Source organism: Poecile atricapillus, chromosome 1 (genome assembly GCF_030490865.1).
Source record: "Poecile atricapillus isolate bPoeAtr1 chromosome 1, bPoeAtr1.hap1, whole genome shotgun sequence".
NCBI classification, from domain to species: Eukaryota; Metazoa; Chordata; class Aves; order Passeriformes; family Paridae; genus Poecile; species Poecile atricapillus.
The window spans coordinates 25,824,720-25,847,237 of NC_081249.1; the positions used below are offsets into that span (position 1 = coordinate 25,824,720).

A 22,518-nucleotide genomic window follows, 5' to 3' on the forward strand; every position below is an offset into this window, starting at 1 on the left:
TTTATATATTTAGATATCATATCCATTCAGTGTCTGGAAAGAAATCCAGACCAGCACCTAATTCTTCATCCCACATAGTTAGAAATAGGACTGGCTCCAGGCTACACACAGAAGCCTGTCAAAGAGAATACCTGGCACCTGCTTTTATCAATATCAAGAGTCAGGGAGGTATTTTAATTCTCCTTCTTGGCTGGGTAATAAGTGACTATACGAAGACCTACTGGATGGATTAAACTTAAGGAAGGTGAAGTGCCAGTTAAATGGTAATGTGAGATGCAATATATAACTCAGATGGCAAAACTTTTCTCCGTTATAATAACTTTTCCCCACCTTACACAATTTATATACTCCCTTTTTTGTTAATCACACAGTCCAGAAGTTTGATGCAGTCTGAAACACTCACAGCTAAATTCTAGTTTTCACTTGAACAAAATTGGTACCATTGGATTTTCACTTTCAGTTCTCTTTGTGATGTGTGGTCTCTGTCTGTGGATGTGCTGCAACACAGCATCAAAATCAAGTTCTGCATATATTACTATTATTTATTCTGACTCATTCTGCCTAATTATACACATAGGGAAGGAAACATTTACCTTGACTTTGCCATCTCTTGTAATCTCATATATCCAGTTGGATCACTGAGCTGTTTTTTTAATAGGAAATTGAGGTTGGTCCATCAAGTTGTAACTGCTTCCAGAGCAGAACAGAAGTAAGCTGAACTATATCCTAGTCTATACTGTACTGTACCAGTCTGTACTTAGTCACTTCATGATCCTTTTTCAAATCCTCCAGCATAAACACCAGCAAGAGGTCCAAGAAAAGTTTTGTAAAATACATTTTGTTTCTTTTGATTGTGGTCTTTAGGAGGGACTGCGAACATTGTGTGTTGCATATAAAAAGCTCACAGCAGAAGAATATAGCAATGTACAGAAGCTGCTTCAGAGTGCAAAGTTGGCCCTTCAGGACCGGGACAAGAAATTGGCAGAAGTGTATGAGAAGATAGAAAGAGATTTTATATTACTTGGTGCTACAGCTGTGGAAGATCGGTTAGTTAGTACATTTCTTAGTTTCTTATGTTCAGTGATGAGGACAAAGTAATTGAAGACTCTTTCTGCATTAGAGATTTATTTGGGAAATCCCTTATTTGAATCAACTTCACACTGTTATCTTACTGAAGTTACACATGGCAACTTTATATCCTAGTAAGCAATTAATACTAGTTAAGTGTACAAAAATGGATGTATTCTTTGAACCATTTACATACATGTAATAATTTATTGAACCAGTTATAGGCAAAAGTTTTGGAGGAAAGGACTACAAAATGGGTATTGAGGAAATGAAGGAAGAATCTTTAGGTCTTAAAAGGGTTCAAAAACATATACTAGTCCCCTAAATATTTCTGGAGTCATACTTGGGGGAAAATTCTAAATCTGTTAACTTCTATTGAGATTTTTTATTTGTTTATGAAAATCTTTCAATAAAGACCTTTCTCATTTCCAAGTAGCCCATCAATGTATGTTGTCAATTGACTTTACAGACTACAAGAAAAAGCTGCTGACACAATTGAAGCACTCCAGAAAGCAGGAATTAAAGTTTGGGTTCTGACAGGAGACAAAATGGAGACTGCTGCAGCTACTTGCTACGCTTGCAAACTCTTCCGACGAAATACACAAATACTTGAGCTAACCACAAAGAAAATTGAGGAGCAGAGTTTACATGATGTGCTTTTTGACCTGAACAAAACTGTCATAAGACAAAATGGCAGCTTAACCAGGGATACCTACTCAGGGTAAGGCAAAAGTTGGATTTTAAGGCTGGAAATGGGCTTCTGTGCATTTTGCAAACAATGAAATGATGACCATTTGCCTTAAGAACAACAGTATGTTTCTGTTGCTAATGTGTGAATTATTTTATAGCAATTAAGTATAAGATTGTTTAGAAAAATTTAGGTTTTCAGTCATGGTTCTTTATCTCATTTCTGGAACTACTTTGACTCTTAAAACAAAAATCACAACTGATACTGTTTTTCCACCATAAAACCGTTAGCAATAAGTTAGTTAACAAGTATTTGTGATACTATTTTAGCAGAGATTTTTTATAACTCTTAGCCTCACAGCTTAAATGTCTGGACCAGGTAATATTTCTTAGCTCTCCTTACACTTTATACCCCATTGCTCTAATCAAGAACGTTTATATAATCAGTTAAATAAATAATTTTTCTCCATGTCATCTGTACCATTTTGTTTAAGTTCCATGGGCCTTACAAGGTGTGATCAAACATGCTTGTTTAACTTTTTGTGCAATGCCAATTTTCTACATGTTAAAACTCTTTAGATCTTTTTTTGCCTTCATCTCTAGAGCTGGAGAATAGTACTAAGATAGTAATAGCAGGATTCTGCCTGTATGTTCAAATTCAAGCTAAACATGCTTCACTATAATACACCAAATATTCAGTACCTTACTTGACCTCATTAATGATAGCTTTTCATTTGATATCATTGTACACGGATGGCATTGCCCTGTTTGTGCTAGCAGTAGCAAAGTGATGAAAATATCTAGGAGCTGTTATTAAATGTAGTTTACAGAATTTTATCTTGCCAAAAATTTTATCTTACTTGCCAAAAATAGCTTCATTTCTAGTAAAAGTTATGGAGATGCCTAAAACACGTATTAATAAATACGGTGTTTTTCTCTCAAACACTGGTCTTGGTGAAACCATGTTTGTTGCAACCCCATGCACAGCAGTGTATAACCTTGGAACACTGAAAAGAGTGTAAAAATAAACCTCAGTGTACATTTATACAACATTCACTGTTGACCCTGAGGCTGCCATGTAAATGCAGGCAGATGTAAGGGTGCTCTGAAATAACTTATTTGGATGCAGCAGAAAATTGCTTTTGCAGTCCAGACCATCTTACCTTCTCCCCTTGTTCACTGTATGATAAAGTATTGAATAAACTACTTCTTGTGACCATGGTTACACTTCTAGCAGTGCTCAAATTACTACAGGCATACTGCTAATAGATTTTTATGGATAAGAATATATTGTAATATTATAGGAAACATAAATAGTTATTTCATTTTAGTGAAAGTAAACCTGTATTTGACTTCGCCACTACTCTAAAGGCAAAATATCCATATTGTAGATGTAGACAGTGGCCTTATCTATCTGGGCCAAAAGGTTTCTTTTAGGCATTTCCTTCAAGGCACAATTTACTTCTGTAAATGTAGACCCTTGGAAAAAAAATTATTTCCTCATCAGAGTACCAAAGGCCTTTCCCTTTAACTTACTTTTCCTCTGTGTTTTGGAATGTGGCACAAAATTAACTATATTCCTGCAGCTTGGTTTAGCTCACTGCACTTCTTGGGACCTTTTCAAACCAAACTGAAAAGTCATTAATTATACACTCATACTCAGTGGTGAAGTCACTGAGATATCAGATTTATGTATTCAAACCTGGTGAAGCACTGAATATTTTCAACATAAATCCAGAATTTTAAAATGTTGTAAGTCTTATACAAGGAATTTCCTTTAGAAGTATATTAACTTTGTGGTATTCTATACGCATTATTATTTCATTAAGTAATTTTCACATAATTCTAACTGCCAGATTTTAAATGTGTCTGAGAATTTTACAGTGACACTTAGTTTATATTTTGTCCCCAAACAGACTTTCAACTGATACTCAAGATTACGGTTTAATTATTGATGGAGCGGCGTTATCATTAATAATGAAACCAAGACACGATGGGAGCTCTGGTAACTACAGAGAGATCTTTCTTAATATTTGCAGGAACTGTAGTGCAGTGTTATGCTGTCGAATGGCACCTCTGCAAAAAGCTCAGGTTTGTGTTTAATTTCATAATTGCTCATTAGTTATGCACATATGTAAATATTGAAGATTAATGCTCTGTATGACAAATGATAACTCAAGATGTTACCATTCATTTTTTTCATCTTCTAAAATAAAAAAAGTAAAAAAAAAAAATGGAGGGGTGAAAATTTCTGCTGGCAAGCAATTTAGATAAGGGTATGCTAAAACAGTACTCAGCTGTGCACCTGAATTTGATTTAAGTGCATACTGTTCAAATTTTATGGTTGGTATATGCTAATATGAACATATTTAATACATGCACTAACTGCTCTCTCCAAAAACTCTATAGTCTACTCTTTTGACTCTATAAGAACCTGTGTTACTTGTTACTGCAGTGATATTTTTTCCTCTGTTTTTAACATAAGTGGAAAGCCAAGAAGAATAGACAAGAAAAGTGTGCATTATCATGTTTCAGGATAACCTGACTGTTGCATTTGCCATTTGTATCAAGTAAAAATGTATCCTTCCAATACTGAAACCCCTCAAGATAGCTGAAGAGCTGTTACAGGAAAGAAGTACTCGTATATATATATATTTTTTTTCTTTCAGTTTGTCATGTATTTTTCTCAGTGCACAGGTATAGCAAATGTAACCCTTATTCACATTAACAAATGTATGTAGCCAGCGCTGTAACTATCTGGAAGTTCGTAGAAGTTCTTAGTTGCAGCTGACTCAGTACCAAATTTTCAGAGACTGTAATTTGTAATGGAGAGATTTGAAGTCACATATTTGGACAGTTTCTATATCAATAGTTTTTATATGTATATAGAGTCCGATATATTTTCTTAAATGTAGGAAAAAAATTCAACACAGATTAGAAATAAAGTTTTTAGTCTTTCATTTCAGGATTTCTTTGAAATGGTGCACTCTCTGGAATACTCTTAATTTACTGATGCACTGACACAGAATTAAGCAATCTTAACAACATCTTCCATTATTCAGCTCTTCCATCCTCCTTGTCCCATCTCTCTCTTAGTAGCTTGGAAGTATTTAAAAAATGTTTGGAACAAATACTTTATAATATGAGGAAATATAATACTTTATAATATGAGGAAACTGTGATCTTGTGAATCTGTTGCATTGTGTAATGTTGGTTTTCCCTTCCTTCTGAGAATTTCTTACAAAACTGTCTCGGTAATTTTTATTTAATGTTACACTTAGGCAAAATAGCAAACCATTACAGAGGAGTTTCTAACACTATTTTTTTTTCAGATTGTAAAGTTGATTAAGTTATCAAAAGAACATCCTATCACATTAGCAATTGGTGATGGAGCAAATGATGTCAGTATGATTCTAGAAGCACATGTTGGTATAGGTAAGCCTGCTCTGTAGTATATTATTTCAAGTGAAATGACAAAAACCATGTATTTCTTAAAAACAGGCAGTCTCAAAGAATCAGGTTATATGTGTTACAGACAACTTTTAGTGCATTTGTCCTAGGAATTGTATGAGATACAGTCGTGATCTCCCATTCTGTCAGTACCATAGCATTATTATATAATTTTTCAATTTATTATGTCTTTTTAATGGTTCTTTACTTATTAAATAGCTCTACCTCTTTTTTGTTTTTTAAGGTATCATTGGCAAAGAAGGTCGTCAAGCAGCAAGAAACAGTGACTATGCAATACCTAAATTTAAACATTTGAAAAAAATGTTGCTTGTTCATGGGCATTTATATTACATTAGGATATCTGAACTTGTGCAATACTTCTTTTATAAGGTAGGGTAATGCTTATTCTAATTACATAAGCCTCAAAAACTTAAATATCTGGCTATATAAAGTTTTTGCAACTAATGATACAAACTGGCAGCAATTCCATAAAGAGATTTTCTTGAGTACCAGATGCAGTGCTGAAATGGGATTATTGTTTTTATTCTGAACATGAAGTGAAATAGATTTTATATAGATAGATTCTGTAATAGATGTTACACTTAAAACCAAAACTTTCATCTTATTTTTTCATATCCTACAAATTCTATCTCAGACTGGTCTGCTTATTTCCCACACCATCCAGGTTGTCTCTATCATGAACTTTTGAATCACTTTGGACATAGTACTTGAGAACTTAGACATTACTGCAAATTAAGTTACTCTAAATTCATTAGAATAGTGTAGGTGGAGAAAGTTCATAGTGAGCATCCCCTTATTTAGACAGTGTTGTTATTTCTAAATGTTGGCATCCAATCCAAGTTCTTTTGGTAAGCAATGGAATATTATAGAAAGGAACTCTTACAGGTTTGATCTCATGTTCGACTACAGCTGTAACTGGGAGAGGATGACATTTGGGGTTACAGCTAGAAACATCTTACAGTTGCTTTCTGGAAACCATGCTAACCAGAGTATCCAGGCTTGCTTATCATGGTTTATCTCCTCCTTTGGATTGTCCCTTTTTTGCTTTGCTGTAACTGAACTGTATTCCTGGATCCCAAATTTTACTGCCCTTGAATTTTCAAACTGTAGCCTTGTAAGATTGTTTTGAAAATATTTTAAGTGTTTTTTTTCTAACAGTATTACTGCATGATATGACTGTTTAATATATATGTAGTTTTTATTACTGTTCCTGCCATGCTCACTATTGTTAGTGTTATAAAACTATGATAAACTTATCTATAGCCTTGCGTATAAATTAGTGCTTGCATTTTGCTTTACAACAGTCACTTTGTTTTTCAGAATGTCTGCTTCATTTTTCCTCAGTTTTTATATCAGTTCTTCTGTGGGTTTTCACAACAGGTTAGTTGATCTTTTTCTATCAATGTCATGTTATCTCTTTTGCTTTTTTTATAACAACAAAAAAAAAAGATCTTCCTAAAAATTTAGTATTCACTTACACAGAGAAGAACATCACTTTTGGTTCATACAGTATTCAGTGGCAATTGCATTTAAGTTACAGAAGTTGATTTTATGAATTATCGTAAAAGCAATGTTAAAGTCAAGGAATACAGAAATACAATATTTGGAAATGGCAGTGCAAGGTGAAGTGTCCATGGGAAATGTGCATTCAGTTAGATTTAAGCCTACTGGATGTGAATAGGGGAAATCCTGGAAGATGAGTAATTGAACCAGTTGTTCATTTTTAGAATTCAGAATGAAAATGTGAGAATAAAGTAGTCTTCTCTAGCATAAACACATATGAATTACGAATTTCAGATGAATAGCAGCATCCAAGTACTTGAAAAGAAAATATAAAAACTGAAAAATAGAGGAAAAGTGAACTATTACTCAACAGAAAAGTGCCATCATTCAGGAGACGATTCAGTATTTGCCTTCCTATTTTTGTTTATTTTTTCTTCTCCCTTGTTCTCATCTAATTTCTGTAGAAAAGACCTCTTCTTTCTTCTGAATGAGGGAGCAAAAATCAAAGGAATGATTGACTGAATTTGGACAAAAAGGGTTTATGTTTTCAGTATTAAATTGAGTGAGAGTTGGATTTAATTGGGAGGAAAACAGCACTATTGCTTTGAATTTGTTGAAAGAAAGCCCCAGGAGAAGTTAAAATAACAATTTTTATTTTTTTTTCTGTTTTGAATTCTGTTTCAAATAACCACAGAAAACTTTGTAGGTTTTTATAAAGCATTTTTAGGATTTAGATATGAAAACATGTGTTATGAAAATTTAGCTGAATTTTTATCCTTTTTTATAGACATTGAGGAGATAAAAGGGGAAGGAAATATATAGGTGTTGTGTCAGAGAAAAATTTCTGCCTCTACAGGAATGTGTAATTTGGAGCATTATTGCAGCTGAAACAATAGGAGGAGCCAGTATGTGGACCGCACTGGTCCATGAAATGGATTTTTTTGCTGATCTTTTTCCTCCAGGTAAATGGGATACAAGTGTGGAGAGTTTTGTCCCATACCAGTCAGCAGCTGTTTAGGGGTATTTGCCTCCATTCTGAAGAAATATAACTTTGGTTTCCTGCAGAAGTTAATGCATTCATTTCAAATGAAGTCTCATGCAGAAGATCTCTTTTTAAACTATGATTTGATTTTAAATTAAAAGTAGCTGATTTAATTCTTTTCCATCTACAGACTTTATACGATACTGCGTATCTCACACTGTACAATATCAGCTTCACCTCCCTTCCTATCCTCTTGTACGGTCTAATGGAACAACATGTCAGTCCAGACACACTCAAGAGAGAGCCTTCCCTGTACAGGTAAAATTAAAACACTGTACCCCAAAGTTTGACTGTTCAGTTGTGGGATCTGTGTCTGTTACAGTGGAAGTCCTCAAGATTTCTATACCACAAGGATACAGCAGAACATCAGATACACTCAACAGAAAGATTGAAGACCGGGTGCATGGCCTACAAAGTTACAATAGATACACATGTGTTTTTACATGTACATTTACAAACCAAACCAGGCATTTGCTACAGAGGGAATGAAAGCAAAATAGTAATCACTGTTTAATGAAATCATATTAGGAGATTTATTTTAGTACTCTTTATTTCCTCCAACCATAGGGAGGAAACATGGGGAGCAGAAGTATTTTAAAAAAAGAAAACATGCTGGTTTTTTTCTAGATGCATGTTTGATTCTGTAAGGAAAGATGACTGAGTGTTACAGTGTATCAGAGGATGTATTCTGTGTGGTGTCCAACATATTGTTGACTCATTGCTGGGCGTTGGAATTGACTTGTTTAGGTTCTTAGCCACTTGAAATACAGAACTGCATTTGGCCATCTAAATTAGGAACAGTGCTCAGTTTAGATCCTTGTAGCTGCAAAGCCAGTACATTTCAGGGAGGGGTAGCAGGAGATAATCAAAGAAAAAACATTCTTTGAAAGAAGTAATATTAGCTGCCCAAACATTAATCAACAGTAGTGATGTGTTTTTACTAATGAAATTTGAAGAAGAATACAAGAGAATACTGTGGAGTTTCAGCAGGAATGTTTTAATTTTCTCTGTGATGTTTTGAATGTTTTTAATTTAGAAATTGTAATTCAGAAGCCTCTTTTTGGTTTATGAAAGCTAGCAGAGCTTACTTGTCAGAAACTTGTGTGTTTTAATACCTGACAGAGACTATTGCTAAGCTGTTTTGGGCAATAGTGGTTGTTCTGGGCCAGATGAGGCTATTCGTGGCCAGATATGGGTTTGCACTCTATATTGTTAATCTCTGGGGAGAAATTACTTTAAAGACTGTCTGATGACCACATAAAGTTCATAGTAGTAATGTTTCTGTAACTCAGGGTTTTCATTTAACTGTGTCCTGATTGACTCTGATGCTTTCTATACTGTATTCCAAGTTGATACATACCTGTTATATGGACAAGAACTGAAGTTGTAACATTAAAAATTTTTTGTAGTAAGAAAATACATGCTAGTGAAGAGTTCTGTAGTTTACAAATCCCTGTATGTTTTTGTGGAAAAACATTCAAGCAACTCTATTTGACCTGAAACTTCAAGTCAGCTGCAAACCCCTCCTTTTACATTCCACATAAAATTAATGTTTTATTTTGTTGCAATAGTCTGTATATAAGTATCCTAGGGGAAATAAAGCAAAGTCTCCAGAGACCTCTAGTGTTTCCATTTAATATCTGCAGTGGATCATGACATGCGCAGCAAGCACTGGAAAAGAGATACCTTCTGTAAAGAGATTGAAAAGTAAATGGGTACAGCATAGAGTTTGCCGTTGTTGAAATAAGCAGAATTACAGGGATCAGTAAAAAGGGTTTAGTAACAATTAAATAAAAATAAAGAGGACATGTTGAGGTAGGAGTTAGACTTGCAATGGTAGACAGTTGTAATGTGGAAATGTGGTGGTTTTCAAGAAACAGTATGAATGATCTCATTTATCTGGGATTTTCAAACCTGCTGATAATGAACATATGTTTCTTGTTTCACACAGAGATGTTGCCAAGAATGCTTTGCTGCGCTGGCGTGCATTTATTTATTGGACATTCCTAGGAGTGTTTGATGCTGTGGTATTTTTCTTTGGTGCCTATTTATTGTTAGACAACACAATTGTGACCAGCAATGGACAGGTTAGTGTTGGATTTCATCAGTCAGTGGTAATTTTTTTTAATGCCAGTTGTGAAATGAACATCATTTTAATTGTTTTCTTTTATATTTTATACAAGATGATAACTTTTTTATGAGTTACAGTGAGATAGATGGGTTATCTGTTTAAAAAGATCTGAACAATGCAATGAAACATACTGTGTATTAGTAAGCAGAGACATAAGATTGGATAGTAATTAGGAGAAATATGACATCAATTCCATGTCTTCTTAATGTATATAGTAACTTTTCAGTTTCATACTTAACATGCATCTGATGAATATGTGTTTAACATACCAAAATGCTCTCGGTAGAGTAGTTATGAATGATCATAAAAGATTTTAAATATATAAAAGCTTTTTAATAGTTTAATTATTTTTTGACATATAGCAGCTTAAAATAATCTATCTCTACTTGCTTTGCAGTCACATGAATGCAAATTTTATGAACTTTTGCATTTTATTTATTTTATCCATTGATATTTTGGTCTATTTTATTTGTGTGCTTTTTTTCTTTTTGCTACTTGCTTCTCTTCCTATCCTCAGCTAATGACAACCAGCACTCACATGGTAAGACTATTGTGGATTTGTCATGATATCCATTTCATCTTTCACTGTTCTTAAATTAAACTGTTAAAGAGCAGTACAATATCATTTAAGCCTACAGTTAGAAGTGTTCTTTATAGCTACTCTATAAGTACTTAAAATTAAAGGAACTCTATACAAATTATATTGAGGTATATGAGGTGTGGTATAGAACCATGAACTTTAAAAAAGCTTTTTGCTTCTTTGCATTTTGTTATTCTGTTGTATGCTTTTCTGTAACCTACATTTTGTTGCTGACTCTCTGCTGTAGAAATTTTTTTACAGTTTATGCTATAATGTGCTTTAATGGGTTTAGAAAATGTCCTCAAAATGAGAAAGAAAATAAGCTCTACACAGTTTTCTTGCCTGTATGCAACATGCACATTTGCTACAAATGCAGTTTTCAGATATCATTGAAAACCACCTTTGTGACATCTGTCAGGGAAATGAACTTCTAGTGTGAGAGAGAGAACACTTGTTAAAAAGCATTTTTTTCTAAGGACAGAATGAGCTTCCACTAGACAGAACTATGCATACTGCACTATAGCTTTTTGGTACCATTATGCTCTCTGTTAGATGTCCAAAATTCTTCATCACCATATATTTAGGGTGCTGAAAATTAGAGTTATATCTGTACCAATTGTGTAAACAGTTTGTATTGTGAATATTCTGACTTGGTTCCTTTATGAAATTCTAATTGTCTTCCATTACACGCATTCAATCTAATTCTAAGGCTCTAAAGCCAGATCAATGCCTAATTCTCAAATTTCAGATGTTGTAGTCTACAACTAGATACCCATGTTAAGCAACACATTATCTTCAAGTATTGAGGAGACATTGAGTCTTGAGTGTCTGTGTTAGAAAATTTGTCTTTATTGAGGATGCATGCCTGTGTTTATGTATAAAACTTGAGAGATATTGAGTTGCAATTTTAGATTTAAAGACTTGAAAATTTCAAGTGTTCAGGAATAGCCAGAGACACTTATGTGAGTTTATACACACGTCAATGCTAATAGGTGTTGATAGTTATTTCCCAGTTTTAAAATTTTGCTTACATCTGGAAAAAGTGAAGAATTTGAAGGTTTGAAAGGTTTGCTACTGCAACAAAATGTTATTATTGAACAAGGAAAAATAGAAAGCAGTAAAGAACATAAAAAAGCTGACAGTAACACTAATGCTATAAGTGATATGTAACGCTATAAGTTAGGTTCCAGATTCTTCAAATGGGTACTGAAGCAAAAATTTTGATTTTTTTTTCATTTCCCCACAAATGACCTAATCAATATTATTGCAAAACTAGTAAAAAATGAGCTAAGATGATATCTTTCCCATACAATTCTGCCTGTTAGATTAAAATGAATATACCATTAAACTTGCTTCCAAACACAGTTCCCCCCAAAATGTTTCTTAGTATTTTGAAATTAGTTTGAAACTGTTTGCTTCCTGTAGTGTGATATTACTAGAATAACAGAAAAGTGTACTTCTAATCACTGAGATCTACTTTATAAATGCCTCCCTTGGTCATTTGCTGGTAAGCAAAACTAAGATGACAAAGATTTATCTCTTATTAATTGTTATTAATTTGTGATACTTGGCTTTTGTGATATTTTGCTTTGTGTGGTGTTCCATTATGGATAGGACATCATGGTTGGTGTTGCAAAAACATACAGTTAGAAACCAACTACAGAAGAAAAGTAAGAAGAAAGAGAGGCACTGTAGAAGTCATTGCAGATTGCAAACATCATATACCATGTATCAGTTTACCCATATAATAAAATGTATTTTATTATATGTATACCCATATAATATAATAAAATGTATTTTCGTGGGTAATTTTCTTTATTTTAACATTTGATACAGAGTACATTAAATGCAATTAAGCTGGATTGAGGGAGACTAAGTTAAAAGGAATAACTGAATGAGAAATACAAAACAACAGGCAGGAAGATAGGTGAGCAGAATGCTGAATTGGAACATGGAAGATCAACAAATACAGTCACAGGAGGAGGAAGTCTTGGATAGGCTGGAAGGAGAACATAGAAAAATACTCATGAATAAACTAGATGTTAACAGACTTACAAAAGAATGATTCATTTCCCGAAGGCATGAATCATGTATCTTGAGACATCCAGTGCCAAGAAGACATTGTGAATTTTTGTAACTCACACCTTCCCATATTACTTCACTTACCTTTCTCTGCACCAAAGTAGCAGCTTTTGTCCCTGTGCTGGGACCTCACTTTCTGAGTCAATAAGATGGGTGGATAAGAGGTTTGGTTGCAGACGAATGCTTTCTATCCAGCCTAACAAACAGACAGGGGAAGGGTGTTTTCGAATTCTTTATTTCATCTAGCAGCTTTTATTGCAAATAAGGACAAATCTGTTCAGTGTGCAGAAACTTAGACTGACAGTAGGTTCTGTAACAGATGCTACATATGACACAAGAACATTGTAAAATTTGACTGCAAGAAGAAAGTTGGTAAACAGCATGATTGGACGTTGTGGATCCAGATTCCTTTCCAGTGTTAACTGCATAGGTTTTTATATGGCACAGAAAATACAATGATGACATGAGCCTATTACATATCAAAGTAAAAGATCAAAATGCTGAAGGTTTTCTGAATTTTATCTAATGTTCAGTAGACTCAGTCACACAGTGAGTAATTCTAAAATAGTGAAATGATTACTGAGAATAATTAATCTTTTGGCCAGTCATTTGTTTATTTTAATTTTTTTTCCATTCCCAGTTGATTGCGTTATCTTAGACTAGCTTTCTACTGATTTATGTCCTGTGCTGGCCGTGGTCTTCATTCAAAATATTTTGCACAGCGGCATATTTGTATGATCAAATTCCCACCTGTCATGTAATGTTGGGTGAGCTCGTACAGAAAAGTGTAGATTAGACATGATCCAGTTCAACTCATTGTGCAGGGCTAATTAAAATCAATTTGCTGAAGGCTTTGTGTAGTCTTTTTCAGGTTTTCAGTATCTCTGAAGTTGCAGATTCCATAACCTTCCAGGACAACCTATTCCAATGTTTTTCTGTCTTCATGATGGAAAAATTTCTCACAATACCTAAGCAGAATATTTCTTTTTGAAGAGGGATTTGTTCCAGTTCTTCATCTTTGTACTTCTTCAGGTATTTGTAGGCAGCTGCTATTTGTAGGCAGTTTCTTAACCTTCTCTTCCCCAGACTAAGTTCCTCCACCCCTCTTTGCAGGAGAGTTATAGGCTGCTAAACACCTTGGTTGCCTGCCACTGGTCATTTCCTATTTTTTTCACATCACTCATGAACTGAGGGGCCCAAAGCTAAGCACAGTGTTCCAGATTCAACCTCACCATAGCAGAAGTCAACAGGGGAATAAATATCTTTCTTCAGTGGCCATGTTCCTCCCAGTTGCTGTGCAGTTTACCTTATGTATGTGGAGAGCACAATATAGGCTTGTATTTAGCCTGGAGTCCTTAAAACCCCACTGCAACTTCCTTTTCAGCAGGGCCATTGCCAGTAGCCAGTAGCCAGTCACTACTCCATTGTAGGTGTAAATCTTTGCACTTATTTAATTCCATAAGGTATCTGTTAGCCTGCTTCTCAAATCAGCAGAGGTCCCTCAGGATTGAAGCTGTCATTCATTATTTCAGCTGTTCTCTATTTTTATATCACCTGGTAGTTTGCTCATGATATTCTGTCACCATCCAGCTACTGACAGGGATATTCCACAACTTCCAGCCCAGTTGCTGTTCTAGTGTGATTGACTGATTACCAGAAGCCAACCATCCATCAAGGATTTTTGAGTTGAGTGGTTCAACCAGTTTTCAGCTGTACTAGTAGTCCACTTAGCCAGGCCCTGCTTCCTTATTGTCCAAGTGTCAAATGCTTTGCTAAATTCAAAATATATTGCATCCACTGCTTTTCCTCCTTAAGAAAAACTCATCCTTGTTGGTCCTGCACTGTTGCCTGCTCCTTTCCTTCCCAAGCTTTGCTGCTAACTGCAAGGAGCAGGTTTTGCTTGTGAAGACTAATATCCAGAGTATTGAGTAATTCAGCATTTTCTTTGAAACCTTCCACTAGGTTGTCTTATCCCACTCCATCAGCAGACTTGCATTCTTCCTTTGAGGAAAGGATATCTGTAAATAGCCTTTTTGTTCCCCTAGTAATCCTAGTTAGAGCTGAGTTTTGTCTGATTTGTTCCTCTGCTTTTATGCTGTTTGCTGTCTGCCCACATTGTCATCTCTTGAATGCTTCCATTTTGCCTTTTTGTCCATGTAGTAACATCCTTTGGCAGCTGGATCTTCTGCTGAAATTCCAAGCCTGCATGGAAGTTGTCTCATTCCTGAAGTTGTAACTGCAGAAGGGAGTTCATGAGATCTCAACAGTTAAGTTTCAAAGTAATTCGGATCTCTTGGACACTTCTCTTTCGTGGGTGCAATATCCTGAATCAAACACAGTCTCTTCTAAAATCCAGTGTCCTAACTGTTGCTTACTTTCCCAGTATTTCTCTGGATCCTGAACCTGGTCATCTGATAGCTACTGAAGTCCAAGAAATCCTCTGTGACAGTATTCACCACTAGTTCTTCCCTGCATCAGCATTAATGGTCATTTCTGCCCACTTGAAAAGCAGAGGTGTTTTTATGTCAGTGTGCAAGTCGAAAGAAATCAAACACAAGTTAAAAGTGTTTTATCTTAAAACATATGTGGACGTTTTTGAACTTGTATGATTATAACATTCTTATGCTTATCTGTATAACATGCTGTTGAACCTCCAAGAAATTGTTGGATGCCAAGGACATCCATCAGAGAAGGGAAATCAGAAAAAAGATGACATCCAAGAAGACTGATGATATGACTACAGCTCATTTTCCAATCTCAGTGATTTGTTAATTGTGCTACCCTTGATTTCTATTAGGAAATATATGTGTGAACTTCACGTTCAGAGCATTGGTTGTGGTCTTTTCCTGTCTGTCTGAAATCTGAGGGATGTACATACAGACCAAGAAACCAGAGCACTTTGCACTGGATAGATCATGTAGAAATTCAGTTTTTGCTCAAGTGTCAGTTCATGATACAAAGTAATACTAAGCTTTAAGATACTTATTCTGAACAATTCACAACATAGTGGACAATATTGCCTATAACTGCTTTGGACCATTTTTTATAGGTGTTTGGAACTTGGACCTTTGGAACAGTGGTGTTTACTGTGCTTGTGTTCACGGTTACATTTAAGGTAAGGTATGCTGTATTTTATCTGCTGAGACTTTCTTAAAACTTGTTTTTTAATTGTTACTTATATTGGTTTCTTTTGCTCTCTGTGCCTTTTAACTGTGCTCAAACTTGAAAGATGTTTTTAACTAATTCTATGTAGAAGTCTTACCTATTTTCAAAAGGTATAATTCTGTTTTATCTCCTGCTGGGAATTCTTGTTGTGTCTGGTTAGTAATAACATCATATAATTTTTTTTTTCCAGCTTGCACTAGATACACACTATTGGACATGGATTAATCACTTTGTGATCTGGGGATCACTGGTATTCTACATTGTCTTTTCTCTGCTCTGGGGAGGAATTATTTGGTATGAACTTAATATTAATTACATTGCAAAAGTTGTTTCAGAAATATAAAGTTGTATTTCACCTTTTTGTCACAGAATTAAATTTAGCCTTTATACAATGCAGAACTCTATTTTAAACACATCATAATTGCTAAATGGAGAGTGTTCAGCTCTTCTATCAATGAATGTCTGCTAAAATATTCTTAAAGAAGAGTACAAGGAGAGTATCAGACTCCAGACTACCACTGAGTTTATCTCAGTAGTGTCAGTCAAAAGCATCCCAAGGGCTGGTTCAAAGAGCCAATGTTGCCTTTCTGAGTCAAAATGTCACAGAATAGGTACATATGTGCACTTGGTGATTACCCACCTACCTGCTGGGCTTGTCTTGGAAGCTAGCTGTAGCAGTCAAAACTAGAGACAGTGAGCAGAACTCAAAATTGAAGTGATGTGGATGTCTAAGAGTCGTGTGTTTAAGCTCATTGTTTTGCCTCCTTACTTAGCAAAGGGGAGTTACTGTAGGTGTCTGATCATCCACTTATTCATGTTGGTAAGGAGCTTTATAGAAATTAGTATAACTCCTGTGCATAGCCAATTTAAAGTGTTGGGGGGTTTTGTTATTAAAAGTTCTGTGTACTTGAAACTGAAATTTTTGGAAAGGAAATCAAGTCGGAACAAATTAAGTTCAGTGGTGTGCCTGATTACCATCAGGAGCTGGAAATTTTGTTTCGCACTTGTAGAGCTCCCAGTTACAAGGCCATCTTTTTAACTACTGTTGGAGTCATTCTGCTTTGTATACGGGGTATTTTGAGGGACAGAGAAGGAGGGGGCTAACTATTGCTTGATGCTTAAGATGCCATTTAATTTAGAGAAAGGATTTGTATTTAACTTGTCTTTTGCAAATCAGTAATTACCTCTTAAGTCCTTGGATATTTAGCTGCTTCTTCTTTTTTCTAGTAAGGTCTAATCTCAGTTTCTTCAGCATCAGTTTGCAGAAGTGACATTTTCCCAGATAATGTTTTCCAACCAGCCTTGCTGTGCATTAGAGATATGACTATGTGTATATAAAAGTATATTTTGTCTTAGTTACCTTTTTAGTATGCAAATACTATCAAATTTTGAAAACTCCCAGGAAATTGCCCTACTGGTTTTGTAGTGCAGTGTTATAGCAAACTCCCTTGATCTTGGCTCTCAGTGATTATGGCCTCTGGTTCCCAGTACCATACAGTGATGGCATTTTAATGATCATGCAGGGAGATAGGGAAGAGAAGGTATTAATAGTGTGGTTAGATAACTGTGTGGTGAATAGAATGGGGAGCATAACATGAGAGCATTAGAGATGCTTAGGGGGAGCCTGAGAGGTAGGAAAATAAGTGTGATTAACAAGCCTTACTCTGAGGATACATGCAAAGCAGTGTGCCTTAGCAAAGACCAGGGGAATGGTGGGTGGGACACGAAGAGGAAAGGTGGAAAATAGCTGGAGCAAGATTCATGGAAGAGCATAAACACGTTAAGAATGAACTTAATGTATCTTTGCAAGGGACAGACACTATGCCAGGGAGAGTACAGAATGATATTTCCTGCAGTCGGGAAGACAAAAGGAAGGTAGTTATCTCCAGATGGTGGTGCATGGTTAGCTCTCCCTTTGAGAAGACTGGGATGGATGAATTCCCACTAACTGGGAAACTGAACCTGAAGTATTTTATCACTGGTATAATTCTTGTATTTAATACTGTCAGCCTTTCTTTTGTCTATTAAAGTTTAATAATTATTTTATCTTTTTTCGTCACAGGCCTTTTCTCAATTATCAGAGGATGTATTATGTGTTCATGCAAATGCTGTCCAGTGGTCCTGCGTGGCTGGGTATAATTCTGCTCATAACTGTCAGCCTTCTTCCAGATGTTCTGAAGAAGGTCTTTTGCAGGCAGTTGTGGCCTACAGCAACAGAAAGAATCCAGGTAAATAATCTTTTTCATTGTGAAGTTAGGGTTTTTTTGTATTACAAGTGTCTAATCACCTAGGCCAAGGTCAGAGATAAGATTAAAGCAGAGGTTCCCCATCTGTGGTGTCTGAGCAATATGGTGAAAGAAGCTGCCTGTTATTTACCTGGTGGTGTTAACCTGAATCCTGGGGCAACACTTGTGCCTCCATACCAGCAACCAAAGGGAAGTCAGCTGATGAGGATGGTGGGAGACAGCTACATGGCTCAACATTATTTTTGATTTGAGGAGATAAGGGCAAGGGGATTTCCGTAAGGGTAGCTAAGAGGCACTTACATCTGATAACATACTGATACCTGTTATAAAAACATATGCATTAAAACTTACTCATATCCTATTAATAATTTTTCCTCTTGTATTTCAACTTACATTTTGCCTGTTCTGATCCATTATTTGTACAAAATGTGCCTTGCTGTGCCAATGGGAAGAGGATTTTAGTATCTGTTCTCTCCTTTCATCTGATCAGCCCAAAAGGAGAAATGATTGTGTAAATACATGCAAGTTCTTCTAAGGCTGGAGAGGAAGCCAGGTTCTATGGGGGAACTATGGTACTATGCTGGGGACATGAATAGAAAATGTTTCTAGTATTTTAACCCCAGTAAACTTTTATTTATTATCTATGTTAGAACATGAAAGACAGTAGAGGTGCTGAACTTTAATCTTAATGTTACTGCCCTTGCCCTTTTCAGCCCATCTCCTGCCACCAGTAGGTTAAAAGAATGAGTTACCAACAACAGACAGGATTAGGTAGCATTTTGATGTTTAAGGTACTTTGCATTAAGAGGAAAGGAATAAAGAATGTTGCTACCAAGGAAAAAAAATATCCCTGTGGCAAATGTAAAACCAACCCTCTATCACTGTTTTGTATTCCTAAAATGTACAGGTGTAATAATGCCTCACTTCAGGAAAGAATAAAGAATAGCAGGAAAGAATTCCTAGGCAGATCAGTATTTAATGTTTTTTCATTTGGAGATCTTAGATGTCTCTTTGCCGTATGTGCTACTTGTGGAAGGAGTTGACCTCAGTATAGATTATGAATAGTTAATTTAAAAGTCTAAAGAGAGAGAATGAGCAAGGGTTAAGGTAAAGAAACAAGCTAGTAAATAAAAAGCCCTAACAAAGATATTGTAGCATTTCTTACAGACATTGTATATTAGTACAGAAAATTAATCCATAGTAAAGCAGACTGTGGGCTCTACACTGGCAATATTCATTTTTTTTTAATATTTCATCGAAGATCTGTGACTTTTAACCAGTTATATTGCTTGTGTTTCTTCTTCCCTCTCTTTGCTTCTGCCTGTCTTCCAATCCACTTTGTCTAAATAACTGCTACCTTGCTTTAAACATAAATGATGTGTTCGGTTGCTTCCTACAATCTTCTGGGGAAATCAGACTAAACATCAGTGCCTTTCTGTTGAGCAGTCCACCATCTTTATGCTTTCTCAGACTTCAAGCAGTCTAAGTTTCTAATGGAACAAAAGGTGACTTTTTTCTGCCTTTCTGCATGCTTGGCCATTTCATTCAAAGGACTTTATAAAGTGTATCATCAGAAGTTTTTACCATATTCATTATCTCCATTTGTGATTCATGTTAACTATATATTGAGGAATATTTTTAGTATAGTTTTTTCCTTCTGTGTATCTCAAAGATTGTATGAATTGTTGTCGCAGTCCCTCACTGTCACTATCGATTTTTGTCACTGTTCTTGATGCATTTTACAGATTGTTTCTGCCTCGGGAATATATGACTCTTATGTCCCCATTTTAATCATTGGTCTGTATGTAGATGGATGCATGTTGTGTTTCCAGCACACCTGAATAAGTAGGATGGTGGCCACACCAACAAGTGATAATTCTGATTAGGCTGATGTTGCTAGCATAATACAGAAAATGTGGTACTGGAAACCACTTAAGCAGTCTTTGGAATATATTAATGTATCTTCTCTGCTGCTAGAAAATGCAACTTTTTTTCTTTTTCAAGCATGCATTTTGAGCTTTTCTTATGTTCCCTTTTATGAAATTCCATGTTTTTTCTAGAAAGAAAACAGCTCAAGATCTGAAAGTTTATGACATTATTTAATATAAAAGTAGAAGAAATGCTAGTAAATCTTGTTTCCCCTACAGTCTGCAAGAAAACTGTTTTTTACTTAATATTCAGAGACTGTTGGTTTTCACTGCAGATTTTATATCTTTCTTTCTTAAATGGATAAGATAAAAAATATATTTCTTCCTTCTTTCCCCCTCAAAAATATATAGTCAATAAAATAAAATAAAATACTGCACTTATGTAAATCAGAGGGAAAATACATTTTTTTTCACTATTGACAATTCTGACTAAAATTGTCTCTTAAGTGCCTTAGGCTTGATTTGAACTGAGCTTATAATTACTTTTAAATTTACTGCATTCTTAAAAGTGATATTGTTTTCTTTATAACAAAAGGGCTTTGGGAACAGTTGAAAAGATTAACATAGGACTAGTGACCATTTCCCAGTAATTACTAATTACTAAATTAGTTCTACTCAGGCAAGAAGAATGCATAAAGCCTTTGAAGCAGTTCTTATACTTCTAAATTTTTCAGTTATTTGAGAGTCATTCCAATGTGTGATGAGCGATTGGTTACCATCATTAACATTCAGATGTTGTTAAACATACCACATATAGTTCTGGGTTTTTTTCAGAGAGCTTTTCTGTGATTTATATATATATATATATACATGTGTATGTGTATACACATACATATATGTACATACAAGTATATATGTGTGTGTGCATGTATATTGATATATATATATACGCACATATGAACTGTTGTCTTTCTTGGGCTAAAACATTACTTCTGCAAAAGCTTTGGAGGAATCTGTTGCCTTTTGGTAATTTCGGTCAAAATCTGCTTATTTCTTGTAGTCTCTGCAACTCTGGCTCAATGACACAAACTGAATTTTGTGCTTTTACTGGTGATTGTGCAGCTGCAAGGTTTCAGCTTTAACTTTTAAAAAGCAATAGAGTATTTTTTTTATAGATATCCAATCTACATTGATTATATTTTCTTTTACTTTATTCTTCTTTCATTAGTAGCAGAATTTCAGCCGCTCTGTAGGGAAAAAGTAAATTAAATCCTATTTCCATTTTTATAATTTTCACTTTGATTGACAGTGTTTCAGCAATTCCAAGTATTTGGTAGCTGAAATACTAGGTGTTTAATATCTGAGCTGTAAATGACTTCTGTACTTTCATCCCTTTTCACAAAATATTTTTCTCTTTGTTTTTGACTGATGATTTTTTAACTTCGCTTTCACTCAGTCACAAGCTTGGGCCATCAACCATGTTATAAGATCTTTACCCTTTTCTGCACCTGGGGAAACCCAAAGTGGTCTTTTGCCTGGGGAAGCTTCTCTGGGTTTTCATCATTCTTCTGTTCCTCAGTGGGCTTAGCTGCTGTTGAACAACTGCACTGGGCGCTAGAAAAGTGTTCACCAGCAAACTGCTGCCTTTGTCACGTGTCAGGCTCCTCCTCTGTAGAAACAAAGCAATGGATCTTGCTGTTGCAATATTTGAATGCTGTGGAAGAAGTTTCCTTGGCAACTCCCGGCCCTCTCTGCCCATAGTGTAATGACTGAGCTGTAAGCCAGCCTTTATTAGCACTGCTCCATCACCTCTGTGTGGGGCACTCCCTTCAGTGTGCCGTTGTTCTGGGGAGTAGTGAAGCGGGATTGTCCCCTCCTTAATGTAGGATCAATTTGGCCTCGTAGTATCACAGGCACCTCTCCCATTCAGTGCAAGTTATTATTAGAGGGGCAGGACACACACTCCACAGTACTTAGTCAGTTTAGTGCTTTTGAGAGTAATTTTCTAACAGAGTTTGAAATGGAATTAAAAACACCCTCAAATGATTAATCTAAGGATCCAGAAATAGAAACCTTGTTTTACACTTGCATAACCTTTCCTTTTTAAATCTGTCAGAAAATCCATCACTTTTACAGGACTTTGCTATAACAGTTACCAAATGGTACAATTCGTTCACATTTCTTGTATTCAGCAAGAGTCTCACTGTTTTTCCTCATCCTTGCAGAAGAGTATGAGACATAAAACAGCCCAAAATGCACTGACGAACTGCGATGGGCCACTTCTTGAAGGAAATCTTTCACCTTCCGAGCCATAATTAGATCAAAGCTAGGTAACAGTACTGTACGTGTTGCCAATTTGGATTAATTTCTATTGGTGCTATTTAAAAATCAACTGTTTCCTCCAGAGTTTTTGATGTACTTTATCAGTATTGATACAAAATCATTGTTTTACTTGGAGAGCCTAGTTATTGCAAGAGATGTTCCATGCTGCAGGTAAGATCTTTTTGTCTCAGAAACTCAATCATGTAAAGCAAACCAATAAATAGATATACCTGTATTCATATCTTATAAATACATTGTATTATGTATAGGTGTTGTGTGACATTTCTTCTATAAGAGCTGCAGTCATTATTGCAGTGTGTTCTCACATTACACCACAGTGTAGAGCACATAGT

General features: G+C 35.4%; 1 protein-coding gene across 7 annotated transcripts in view; it reads left to right on the forward strand.

Moving 5' to 3' along the window:
* The window catches only part of ATP11A (ATPase phospholipid transporting 11A), a 115,483-nt gene that overhangs the window by 86,746 nt on the left and 6,219 nt on the right, over positions 1-22,518 (forward strand). For 2 of the 7 annotated variants that reach the window (XM_058849100.1, XM_058849116.1), the window contains 11 exons: positions 865-1,046; positions 1,538-1,789; positions 3,672-3,846; positions 5,088-5,190; positions 5,450-5,595; positions 6,547-6,606; positions 7,902-8,029; positions 9,723-9,858; positions 15,614-15,679; positions 15,920-16,023; positions 17,792-17,957. In XM_058849100.1, the coding sequence (XP_058705083.1) occupies positions 865-1,046; positions 1,538-1,789; positions 3,672-3,846; positions 5,088-5,190; positions 5,450-5,595; positions 6,547-6,606; positions 7,902-8,029; positions 9,723-9,858; positions 15,614-15,679; positions 15,920-16,023; positions 17,792-17,957 (1,518 nt within the window). Of the gene's footprint in view, positions 1-864; positions 1,047-1,537; positions 1,790-3,671; positions 3,847-5,087; positions 5,191-5,449; positions 5,596-6,546; positions 6,607-7,901; positions 8,030-9,722; positions 9,859-15,613; positions 15,680-15,919; positions 16,024-17,791; positions 17,958-19,391; positions 19,481-22,068; positions 22,185-22,518 lie in introns of those variants that run through there. The other 5 variants (XM_058849143.1, XM_058849125.1, XM_058849138.1 and 2 more) reach the window with 5 other exon arrangements.